The sequence below is a fragment of the Cydia amplana genome, chromosome 8 (genome assembly GCF_948474715.1).
Source record: "Cydia amplana chromosome 8, ilCydAmpl1.1, whole genome shotgun sequence".
NCBI lineage: Eukaryota > Metazoa > Arthropoda > Insecta > Lepidoptera > Tortricidae > Cydia > Cydia amplana.
In genome coordinates this window covers 19289684-19302443 of record NC_086076.1, presented here as the reverse complement: position 1 = coordinate 19302443, position 12760 = coordinate 19289684, and the positions used below count along the sequence as shown (strand labels likewise).

Here is a 12760-nt window from a genome sequence, read left to right as displayed (position 1 = left end):
AGCATAATAAGAACTTTTGGGCCTGGCAAGGCCACTTCTGCCATTCAATAAAAGTTAACGACTATCAACATAATCCCGTTTTTCTCATTTGACTCTTAAATTTTGAACAAATGTATCCCGTCTGTAAGCGTAAAAACTATGTAGAATCGGAGAAAATCGAATGTTTACCTTATATATAGTTCATAGGGGCTACCGCGAATACCGAAACTCGTAAATTGCGGGCATCTTTTTCTTTTACTCCAATAAAGGCGTAATTAGAGTGACAGAGAAAAATCCCCGCAATTTACGAATTTCGATTTTTGCGGTAAACTCCAGTTTCGAACTTTATTTGTACAATTTACAACTGCCGTTATGCCTTGCGTAACTTGCATGGGCTCCAGAGGGCCTACCACGTACCACGTTCGACGTGTTGCCACCCTCTCAACTTACGTACGAATTTACAAGTGCGACAGAGAGGCAACACGTCGAAAGTGGTCCGCGGTAGGCCCTCAGGAGCGAGTGTGAGCCATAAACAGGGACGTGGGACCGCCATCAATCTGAACCGTACGGCAATATTGATGGCGCCGCTGATGGAATCACGTTCGCCTTTTGATATAAAAGGCGCTTCGCTTAGCACGAGGAATTCTGTACACTGACCCGCCTATTCCTATCTCTATCGCACGCATGTTCTTTTATTTTATTTTTATTTTTAAGGAGTACCAACAGCTACAAAAACATTATACAGATTTAGGTAACAATACAAAGCCAATTACAGGTACTCACATATAGAAATGGAATAAACAATATATCAAACTTTGCGCGCAATTTCACACAATGCTATCACGTTTTATACATTAAAAAAAAATTTTTTTTTTCAAAAGAGTAATAATAATTGTATACAACTCAAAACTTATCATTACCAAGGATATAGAACTGCTAACAATACTGACAGTAAAATAAAGGGTACGTAAATACTTAAGCACTCGGACAAATCGCAAACCTATTACTTGTGAAAACAAAACAATCGGGATCAGAGTGTGGGTTAAAAAATAGATTAGCTAATTTTCGCTTCACCGAAGGAATGGAACAATTAAATACACCAATGTCCAAATCTCTGGATAGAATATTTAAATTACGACTAGCACGACACAAAAAACTATTTTGTCCGTAATTGGATGAAGTGCGTTTGAGCGAAATGGGGGGGTTATGTTGCTATCCCGCGCATGATACCGGCGGTCAACGATAGGTACTGCCAGCCGGAGTGCAATATAAATTATGCGCGTGCAATAGAGATAGGAACAGGTGGGCCAATGCTAAGAGTGCTAATAGTCCTTTCTTTAGCAGGCAGAGAGGCTAGCACGAAAACCGAATCTCGCAAATTGCGAGGATCTTTCTCTTTTGCTCCAGTGAAGGAGTAATTAGAGTGACAATTCGGCAATTTGCGAAATTCGGTTTTTGCAGTAGCCCCTCAGGTCGTTCTATAGGATTCGCCAATTTAGATTTTTATGCTATAGAAAAGTGTAATCGTAGTATCGTAGAGTAGTGTAGGTTTTTATGTACTTATGTGTGTTCTTTTTCTGTATCCTCCTATAGTCCTTTCTGTAGTCACCTGGGTTACCCTTAAAACCCTGGGTAATTATGGTATTTAAAATAACCAAACATTATTTTTTATGGCAGGGCAGGCTTTCCATAATGTGTCATATATTTAGCATATAAGATCGTAGTATAACATTTCTTCTAACAAACTACCTATGCTATAGTTTACCACAAAATACTGTCCGATTCGGACTTTAAGATACGTCAAATATTACGGCTAGATACGATATGGATTAGATATGTCAGTGTCAAACGTGACGTTTTTGGTTGACGAATCGGTACTGCATAATCCTGTTACTAAGTTTTGGGTGGTGGTGGTCATTAGGAGAGCGAAATATAGCACGGAAACCTGCGCTCCCAGTCTCGTAATGGTCTCGTAGCTCTTAGTTTTTTTAATACCTAGTTTTTAGTTTCTTATATAAATAGAAATATAAATTATTTATTCGTGGCAAACAACAGATAAAAAGAGAAACAAAACACAAACTTACACATAACATGTTATTTTGTTATTATTTTCGTTAGTAAGTAACATAGTTTTTAAGACATAGTTACTAACAACATTATGGATCAATGATCTGAAATAAACGATTTATATTTATTTATTTAATAATGCTAACCCTAAAGTCAGCGCTGAATTTCTGCCGAAACCATTTGTGGGCCGCCATCGCAACCGTACAACACGGCCTTATCATTAAATCCATTAATCAGAACAACAAAAACAGTCGAACCTCTCATTTACAAACTGTTTTGCATTACTCAGATATTGACGTAGAATTTTCAATGGTTTCTCGTAATATAAATGGAGTTCGGTTTGCATTACAATGGGGTACGGTTTCATTCACATTTTCTGTTGTAATCTGACTTTTGTCAATATTTTGTTGGAATTCATATTAATATCTGGGAGATCGAGCTTTGCTCGAAAAACATATAAAAACTCAAAAATGCGCGTTTTTCCAGAGATAAGACCTAGCCAGATCGATTTTTCGGCCCCGTAAACCGAAAACGAACATTTCATCGAAATCGTTAGAGCCGTTTCCAAGATCCCCAACATATATAGGTATATAAATAAACATATAAATAAATAAACAAGAATTGCTCGTTTAAAGGTACCTATTAGATTATGCCGATGTGCCTTCGGAAGTTTTCACATGGAAAATTTTCGAATATTTGTTTGGGAATCGATATTTTCCATGTCCCTTCGTTTGATATACATATGTAGTTCGATTTTTAGGGTTCCGTAGTCAACTAGGAACCGTCTGACCGTCCGCGGCTTGGCTCAGTGGTCGTTAGTGGTATAGAAAGCTGCAATTTGGCATGGATACATAATACAATCAATCATGAAGGCAAAACGGTAAAATAAAAGCAACAAAAATACTTTATTCCTACAATTTTTTTTTTGTTTTAACCCTATTGGTGTGCGCTGTTGTTGGATAGGTCTTTTAAAATAAATAGGGGTGTGCAAAGATCATTTTTCAATATCCAGAGAGGAAAATGGGGACTACGTTTGTGTGGAGAAGCAGTCGTATGCTTGTGTTACAGTTGACGGTAACACAAGCTTACGGCCTGATTCCAACTTTAAGATACGTCAAATATTAGGTCTAGATACGATATGGATCGGATATGTCAGTCGGCCTGTTTCGAACTTTAAGACAAAAAAAAGTCATTTTGACACTGATATATTCGATCCATATCGTATCTAGACCTAATATTTGACGTATCTTAAAGTTGGAATTAGGCAGTTACTTTCAAATCTCCCCAAACCTCCAAGGCACTCGATAACTACATCGAACAAAAGAGGTAAGATTTGCGTCTCAGTGCCCCCGAGACGAGTTTATAATTAGTTAGCAACTCCACAGCAATCACCTTATCAACTTCCTGCTGTTTTACGGTGTCCCACAAGGGATCATTCTCGGCCCGGAATTGTTGATTTGGTATATGAATTAATTGTACAGGGTGGCCAACTTAGAGGTATACAACTTTTTTTGCCGCCATTTTATTTTGGCGGTAAATATGACAGTTATTGCATGAAAATTAGTTTGTGTAGATACGGCAAATTTATTATGGAGCGTTTTACGACGGAACAACGTGTTTTAATCATTAAAAACAATAGAAACATTAAAAATAACGTTTCCCGGTCGATTAATTTCGAGAAACGGTGACATTGACTGGCTCCTGACTTTTTTCTGTGGGGCTATCTAAAGGGACGTGTCTATGCTAATAGGCCAACGAACCTTCAGCAATTAAAACAAAACATTCGAAATACTGTCGCTGAGATAACGTCAGAAATGTGTGAAAAAGTGATGAAAAATGCGATGAAAAGGGTTCGCATCTGCCATGCTGCTAGAGGTGGACATTTGTCTGACATTATTTTCCATGTGTAATTGCTGACCCTACATATTATATTTAACAAGGAATACTTAATTTTTTTTATGTTTTATAGAATAAAATTTCAAAAATAAAGTATATACCTCTTATTTTGCCACCCTGTACGTAAAGTTTTCGACCTTGTATTAGATTAAGCCTTACCTGAAATGATCAAGTTTCTGAAATTGGTCGAAAAGTTTCTAGAACATTGCGTAATCGCTATAAATTTAAGAATTTTCTCCCAGTAGGTACCTAGAAACTACTAGTGCGGGCGTGCCAGTTATTGATGTCTGGTACTCCTGAGAGACATCTTGTTTGAGCCTTCCACTCCAGGCTATCTTAAATGAAAATTCAGTTTTGACAAAGTAGCACTTAAAACTATTTATTTAAAACTTTCGCGGTTTGAACACATATTAATTCACATTTACAGACGGGTCTATCGCGAAATTTATTTTATTACCTTTATTTACCGCCGTTTCGAGACAAGTTTCACTGGTCGTGGTCGCGGCTAACTGATGTCCCAGCAAAATGCCAAAACAGAGATTTGTGGAGCTACCCGACGAAAAGTGTATGAAAAAGTTTGGGGTAGGTAGACATCACATTTTCAAACCACCCACTACAGATAATGTTAATTATTGTCAATAGTCCTCACAATATCCGTGCACACATCCGAAGATAGATTCCTTGGCTTTAACTTCTGTACCTATCACTGGTTCCCAAGTTGGCGATAAGTTGAATCCATCCTCCCTAATAAAAATGGGGTGTTTTTTGATTTCAATTGCTTCTCGCACAACTCGAGGATAATAATGAAGGTTCAGTGAAACCTGTGTCGAAACGTCGGTAAATAAAAATAAGTAATCAAATAAATTTCGCGATAGATCCGTCTATAAAAGTTGCACTTGCCTTATTGGAGTAACTTTACTGACGTGCTGCGAGTGGTTTTTACAACATTTTATGTTAACTTGAAATGTTTGTATGTACATACAAGATACATACGTATAATGTATGTTCGGGCCAAATCTTACAAGCTAAATTAGACTCCGTTCCCATTATTCGATTGAGCAATATTATGGTACCATCGAGCTGATCTGATGATGGACACAGGAGGAGGTGGCTATAGGAACTCTGTGATAATACAACGCAACCTAACGACATCTACTGTAAAGAGCGTTACACTTCTTAAGCGCCGCCGCCGTGAGTTCAAGTCTCACCCAAGACAGTAATTTTTTCCACCTTTAAATTTATTCCAAGCTTAATAGTATCGTTCACAGACGTTTCTGCTTGATAAGAGTTAAAAAACTTGTTACAAATTAAAAGATGGTCATTCACACATCTTGGCTTGAAATAACATAAAAACATTTTTAAAAAAACTTACTTTTTAGTGTAGTTGCACTTCACGGCGACAACGATGAGTAGTACGTTAGCTGCGAGCGACAACAATATGACAGGCACGTAAAGCGCAATCAACACAGGCTCCGGTCGGAAGAAGATGTCCAGCTCGTCCAGCTGCCCGTCCAGCACGTCCAGCAGCGACGAGTTGCGCTCCAGCGCCAGCCCTATCAGTGACACGTTGGACACCATCTTTGGTTTGTCATTTTTCACTACACTTACACTTTATCGTTTAGACACTTTGTATGAACTTTGCATTTTTATGTTGCTACGTTTCACTTTAATCGGTCACTTGGATTTTAGGATAGTCTAATGTACTGGTCAAAAATATACTGCTATAGTATAGCCAACTAAAGGATTTTTTATCAGCGATTAAAATAACCACAGCTATGCTCCTTCATTTGATATTATTCAATTTTGTAATTATTATCAGAGCAGAGGAGCATTTTATAAAGTTGTAAGGTGCAGGGGGGCAATTTAGACTACGGAGTAATTTAAACTAATCGAAATATCTTCCATGTTTTACATTATTGATTTTTAGTAGGTACCTACACCAATACACTTTAAAGTTTATTTTTAGTTTAGGTTAGGTATAAAAGTTAGTTTAGGTACGAGAATTACTTTTTCGCTTCTAACTCTTACGATAATTTAAAAAGCGGCCAAGTGCGAGTCGGACTCGCCCATGAAGGGTTCCGTATTTAGGCGATTCATGACGTATAAAAAAAAAACTACGTACTAGATCTCGTTCAAACCAATTTTCGGTGGAAGTTAACATGGTAATGTACATCATATATTTTTTTAGTTTTATCATTCTCTTATTTTAGAAGTTACAGGGGGGGGGGGGACACACATTTTACCACTTTGGAAGTGTCTCTCGCGCAAACTATTCAGTTTAGAAAAAAATGATATTAGAAACCTCAATATAATTTTTGAAGACCTATCCATAGATACCCCACACGTATGGGTTTGATGAAAAAAAAAATGTTTGAGTTTCAGTTCGAAGTATGGGGAACCCCAAAAATTTATTGTTTTTTTTCTATTTTTGTGTGAAAATCTTAATGCGGTTCACAGAATACATCTACTTACCAAGTTTCAACAGTATAGTTCTTATAGTTTCGGAGAAAAGTGGCTGTGACATACGGACGGACAGACAGACGGACAGACGGACAGACAGACAGACAGACATGACGATTCTATAAGGGTTCCGTTTTTTGCCATTTGGCTACGGAACCCTAAAAAATCGAAAAAGGTCAAACAAAGGGAAATCTGCGTTTATCATCAAACTATAATAGGTACATAAATCTTTACATAGTACAGTCACCACACGGAATTGTTACGCCATTTAGGGTTCTTGCTAAATTGGAAATTCTATAGCGTAAGTATTTAACAACCAATTTAGCTAGGACCCTAAATGGCGCAACAATCGCGGAGCGTGATGGTACAATAAATTGCCAGCTTGACATTAAAAAAAAAACGAATTTAATATAGGCAGGGATAAATAGCTATTTATTCCTACGTGTTCATTCAAATTGAGACGAAATTCAATAAAATGTGAAAGCAGAAAAAAGCAATATCCTAAAGTACAATAGAGCTAACAGGCCAATTCGAACGTAGTGTACGTTCGAATTGACTTTAGAATGATATTTGAATCATATTACCTATTTATTGTGTGTCTCGCTCGCGCCATCTAGCTGTAAGGACAAGTACGAGCGAAATGCACGTTATTCGTATGCCATCAATTAGATGTCAGTCTGATATCAGTTCAAGTTCGAAATGGCCTGTTAGGTGCTGGAGGAATTCAAGAGGAAAATGTAAGAGCCGTTCCGCACTGTCGCCATGGGGCCCGTTTCTCAAAAGCTTGAAACTTGTAATACAAGCGAATGTCACTTTTTGCCAGCTTTTGTTAGAGCCCATGGTCTCTCGGCGACCAAAACATAGACAACTAGGGGCCAGGAGACCAAGCCAAGCGCAAGCATTACTAAAATATGTTGTGTTCATCACAACTATGTTCGAGAGAGAGACGGATACAAGTTTGTCGGGTCGACAGTTGCTCGCAGTGTGAACGCTCCCATTTGAACCCGTGTTCCTAGTAGTCGCCGGCGACGTAGTCGCTTGTGCGTCGCAACGAGTCGCCGAGTCGCTCGGGTGACCGGCGACTAATGGCTTGGCCACGAAATTGAGCGACTTGCGACGGCGACAGCGACAAACATAAGTGGGCAAGGAAGGTCCGATCACTGTCTCTCTCCAACCTATGGATATCGCTGCCGCCGTCGCAAGTCGCTCAATGTCGTGGCCGAGCCGTAAGTGCTCCGTGCTCGTATTGGCGCGAGCGAGACGCACGATAAATAAATGACACCATTTTGATATCAGTTTGATATATATGTACGTTCTAATTGGGCTGTTACATGTTCTAAAATAAAGATAGGTACCACCCACGATTACCCGACTCACCCACGTCTAGGGGAGGAAAGGGAAAGGTCACCTTTAATTTGTAGCTATTATATCAGTTATAAAATACTTAGATTGTCCCATTTTTAGGGTTCCGTAGCCAAATGGCAAAAAACGGAACCCTTATGGATTCATCATGTCTGTCTGTCTGTCTGTCCGTCTGTCCGTCCGTATGTCACAGCCACTTTTTTCCGAAACTATAAGAACTATAACTGTTGAAACTTGGTAAGTAGATGTATTCTGTGAACCGCATTAAGATTTTCATACACAAATAGAAAAAAAAAAACAAATTTTGGGGGTTCCCCATACTTAGAACTGAAACTCAAAAAATTTTTTTTCATCAAACCCATACGTGTGGGGTATCGTGGTATCGTGGGGGATAGGTCTTCAAAAAATGATATTGAGGTTTCTAATATATTTTTTTTCTAAATTGAATAGTTTGCGCGAGAGACACTTCCAAAGTGGTAAAATGTGTGTCCCCCCCCCTATAACTTCTAAAATAAGAGAATGATAAAACTAAAAACAATATATGGGGCCCGATTCGGATTTTGAAATACAGTAGAACCCGCTTAAGACGATTCTGAGGGGACCTAGCAAAAAAAGCGTCTTAAACGGGAAATCGTATTAAACGTGAACAAAAAAAACTATAATACTGGATGATAATGAGCGAATGTGATCTTAAGTGTAGGTTAAGTTAAATAATCTAGGAACACTAACGATAGGCTCAACTAGAAAGTCTTGGAGAAACTGGCTGCAAATAAATCTGGGAGCGATAGCTTGCACTCCGTGCTCCATAATGGTCAAGCAGATGGCATCGCCTTCTCACGCCGATAAGGACCCCACAAAAGATATTAGACAAAACAAAAAACCTAAGGTAGGTAATAACATAAAAAATGTTGGCTAACGGCGTATTGCATAACAATACGACGGTTATGACAAAAACACAAACGTACAGATGGTACGTAATGGGACGGATAAGTAATATATAATTTTAGATGGCGTATTAAGCGGGACTCGAGTCGTATTAACCGTGAAAAAAGCAATGAAAACAGGCCTAAAATTGCAGGGACCGGCGTAAAATGGCGTATTATGCGGGAAATCGTATTAAGCGGGTTTTACTGTAGATATCTATAAGGTATCTTTTAGACATCACCAAGATACGATAACGATATTTTTAGGATCTAACCTGTCAAATTTGACATTTCCGCGATTCTGGAGATACTCTTGAACGATTTCCACAAGATATGACTTAGAGATCCAATTCACATGTAATAGATATCTAACTCTATCTAACGTAAAAGTGACATTGGTTGCCCGAATTGAGCTGCAAAAGAGAACTAGTTGAAATCTAAACTATAACGTATCTAGAATGGATCTAGTACGTGTCGTCTCTTGTGAATATCTTGAAGTTTGAATACGGCAGATGTACCATGCAAACTTCCACCGAAAATTGGTTTGAACGAGATCTAGTAAGTAGTTTTTTTTAATACGTCATAAATCCCCTAAATACGGAACCCTTCATGGGCGAGTCCGACTCGCACTTGGCCGCTTTTTAGGGTTCTGTACCTCAAAAGAAAAAAAAAACGGAACGGTTATAGGATCACTTTACTGTCCGTCTGTCTGTGACCCTTTATCTGGGGAACGCGGAAAGGTATCGAGATGAAATTAAAACCATTTACTCAAGTCTACAGTCCCTTGAAGCTGTGAAAAAAATTAAACTTCTAAGTTAACTTAAAAACAAAGATACGGCCGTTTATGCCGTAAAAAACGTATATTTCTACACTCCCAATGGATTTAAAATTTAATAAGTTACTTCCCGTTGACCTAGAACTATGACATTTGGCAAAGTCATATCGTCTTGTTACACTACAAGTACAGGGAAAAATCTGAAAACTATAAATATAATAAAAAAATGGGCGAGTCCGACTCGTACTTGGTTTTTCGTGTAAGTAGTAACTAAAATATTTTATTACTGATATCACTGATATGTAGCTTTCAGTGCACACCCAGCATGAAATGCTACACCGGGCCGGGGCCAGGCCGGAGCTTCGATTTCTATGGAAAGCACCACGTGAACACCGATCAGCCGTCATAGAAAATGACGTGTCTACGCCTCGGCCCGGGCACGGCCCGGTCTAGCGTGTCATATCACCTACTTGCCTATATCAATATAAGGGATTGATATAAGTAAAAAAAATATTTTTTAATAAGCAGAAACGCCTGCAAACTACGGTATCTCAGTTGGTAGAGCTGCGGGCTTGTTTCCCGAAGTCGCGAGTTCAAGTCTCACCCGAGACTAATAGTATTTTTCACTTTTGCTTTATTTCTAACAAAATTTCTAAAGAAAACGCAGTAAGGTAAACGTACTAGTGCTCGACATGCTAATGTCCAATAGATGACACCCTTCTGTCACCTCTATTGACAATGACTTGTTTCAAGATGACATTTACTGGGACCGCGTCGAGCACTAGTAAGTTTACCTTACCTATTTAATTTTTAGGGTTCCGTAGCCAAATGGCAAAAAACGGAACCCTTATAGATTCGTCATGTCTGTCTGTCTGTCCGTCCGTCCGTATGTCACAGCCACTTTTTTCCGAAACTATAAGACTTATAGGTACTGTTGAAACTTGGTAAGTAGATGTATTCTGTGAACCGCATTAAGATTCTCACACAAAAATAGAAAAAAAAAATTTTTGGGGGGTTCCCCATACTTAGAACTGAAACTCAAAAATTTATTTTTGATCAAACCCATACGTGTGGGGTATCTATGGATAGGTCTTCATAAATGATATTGAGGTTTCTAATACCATTTTTTTCTAAACTGAATAGTTTGCGCGAGAGACACTTCCAAAGTGGGAAAATGTATGTCTCACCCCCTGTAACTTCTTTAATATGAGAATGATAAAACTAAAAAAAATATATGATGTACATTAGCATGCAAACTTTCACCGAAAATTGGTTTGAACGAGATCTTGTAAGTAGTTTTTTTTTAATACGTCATAAATCCCCTAAATACGGAACCCTTCATGGGCGAGTCCGACTCGCACTTGGCCGCTTTTTATAAGCGTAACACAATTGATAGTGGAAGAAATATAAATAGAAATGATTTATTTGACCTGAACACGATATAAAAAATAAACACATAAATCAAAATACAATGAGCAAACAACAAAATGGTTCCCATTCATCATGTGTCCGTATCTTCTATTATGAAGTTAGGTACATGTACATTATTGTACATCTGTGACTGGGGCCAAAAATTCATTGTCAAAAATCATAAGAATATTAGAATATCTTTTACAAAATTTAATTAAGTCCATTTTTAATTTATTTCCAGTACCTACCAAATATATAAATATAACTAACCATTATATGTTGTTGTTGACACCGGGAGCCCTTAATGGCTCCTCTACACGATGGGCCAGCGCCGGCCACTCCAAGGGACGCATTTATGCGTTAGAGGGAGCAAGTGATATTGCTATCTCATTCTGCCGTATGGCTGCGTCCCTTGGAGTGGCCGGCGCTGGCCCATCGTGTAGAGGAGCCATAAGACTAACGGTGATTAGTTTGGCTCTGAATGAACATTATTCATACTAATTAGTGGTAAGCGCCGCCGTGGGCCACACATTGTAGATTTTATGGTAATTAGTGTAATAAGTATTACTTGTAGTGGCTGTTTGTTTATACCTAAATAAACGATTTTTTTTTAAATTTTAAAACTAAAATAAATAAAACGTAGGTATATTATATGTGTGTGTAGAGTTTTCATAAAGTAGCAAATATTTATTTTCTCATGGAACTCGTATCGTATGGCCAACGATGACAATATTATTGATAAGCTGAAAGGGTCAAGTTTCAGCGGGTGAAGCTAAACGTATCAACTTTTCGTTTACACTACTGTTTTTCTATTTCTGCTAAAATAAGCAAAAACGAATAAACCACGAAATGAAATTTCATTAAACTAGACTAACTGTTCAATAAAATGAATAAATTAATATTGTAGAACAATTTTTAACCGACTTCCAAATCTAAAAGGAGGAGGTTATCAATTCGGTTGTATGTTTTTTTTATTTTTTTTTATGTTTGTTACTCCATATCTCCGTCATTACTGGACCGATTTTGAAAACTCTTTTTTTGATTGTATGTATATGCATACAGATTGGTCCCGTTTTTGTCAAAACCCAGTTCTGATGATGGGATCCATGAGGAATCGAGGGAACTCCTCAAATCTTAAAGGCATACATATAGTGATTTTTGTGTTTTTATCAACAAATCAAGCATATACATTCAGAAACGTGACATTTGATGAAGTGGAACTGCTGATGATGATCAGAACAGAACTCTTCAACGACGCATAGTTCACGTTTGGCGATTTGTCCTCTTCGTTATGTTTGTTAAGCAAGTTAAGTTTTTAAGTCACATTTTTGTCAAGCTCGAGTTCTGATGATGGGATCCATGAGGAATCGAGGGAACTCCTCAAATCTTAAAGGTGTGCGTATAGAGATTTTTGTATTTTCATCAGAAAATCAAGCATTTTTATTAAAAACTGTCGCATTTGATGAAGTGGAACTGCTGATGATATCAGAACAGAACTCTTCAACGACCCATAGTTCACGTTTGGCGATTTGTCCTCTTCGTTATGTTTGTTAAGCAAGTTTACTTTTTAAGCCACATTTCTGTCAAGCTCGAGTTCTGATGATGAGATCCATAAGGAATCGAGGGAACTCCTCAAATCTTAAAGGCATACATATAGTGATTGTTGTGTTTTAATCAACAAATCAAGCATATACATTTAAAATGTAACATTTGAGGAAGTGTAACTGCTGATGATGACCAGAACGAAACTCTTTAACGACGCATAGCTCGCGTTTGGCGATTTTTTCTTTTCGTTATGTTTGTTAAGCAAGTTAGGTTTTTAAGCCATATTTATGTCAAGCTCAAGTTCTGAACATGGGATCCATGAGAAATCGAGGGAACTCCTCAA

At 37.9% G+C, this 12760-nt stretch overlaps 1 protein-coding gene across 1 annotated transcript in view; it reads right to left on the bottom strand.

The window, feature by feature from the left end:
* LOC134650513 (neuropeptide FF receptor 1-like) overlaps window positions 1-5558 on the bottom strand; it is a 70239-nt gene extending 64681 nt beyond the window's left edge. The window contains exon 1 of the mRNA XM_063505469.1: window positions 5315-5558. Within this exon, the coding sequence (XP_063361539.1) occupies window positions 5315-5520 (206 nt within the window). The 5' untranslated portion in view covers window positions 5521-5558. The remainder of the gene's footprint in view (window positions 1-5314) is intronic.
* Window positions 5559-12760: the final 7202 nt, after the last annotated feature.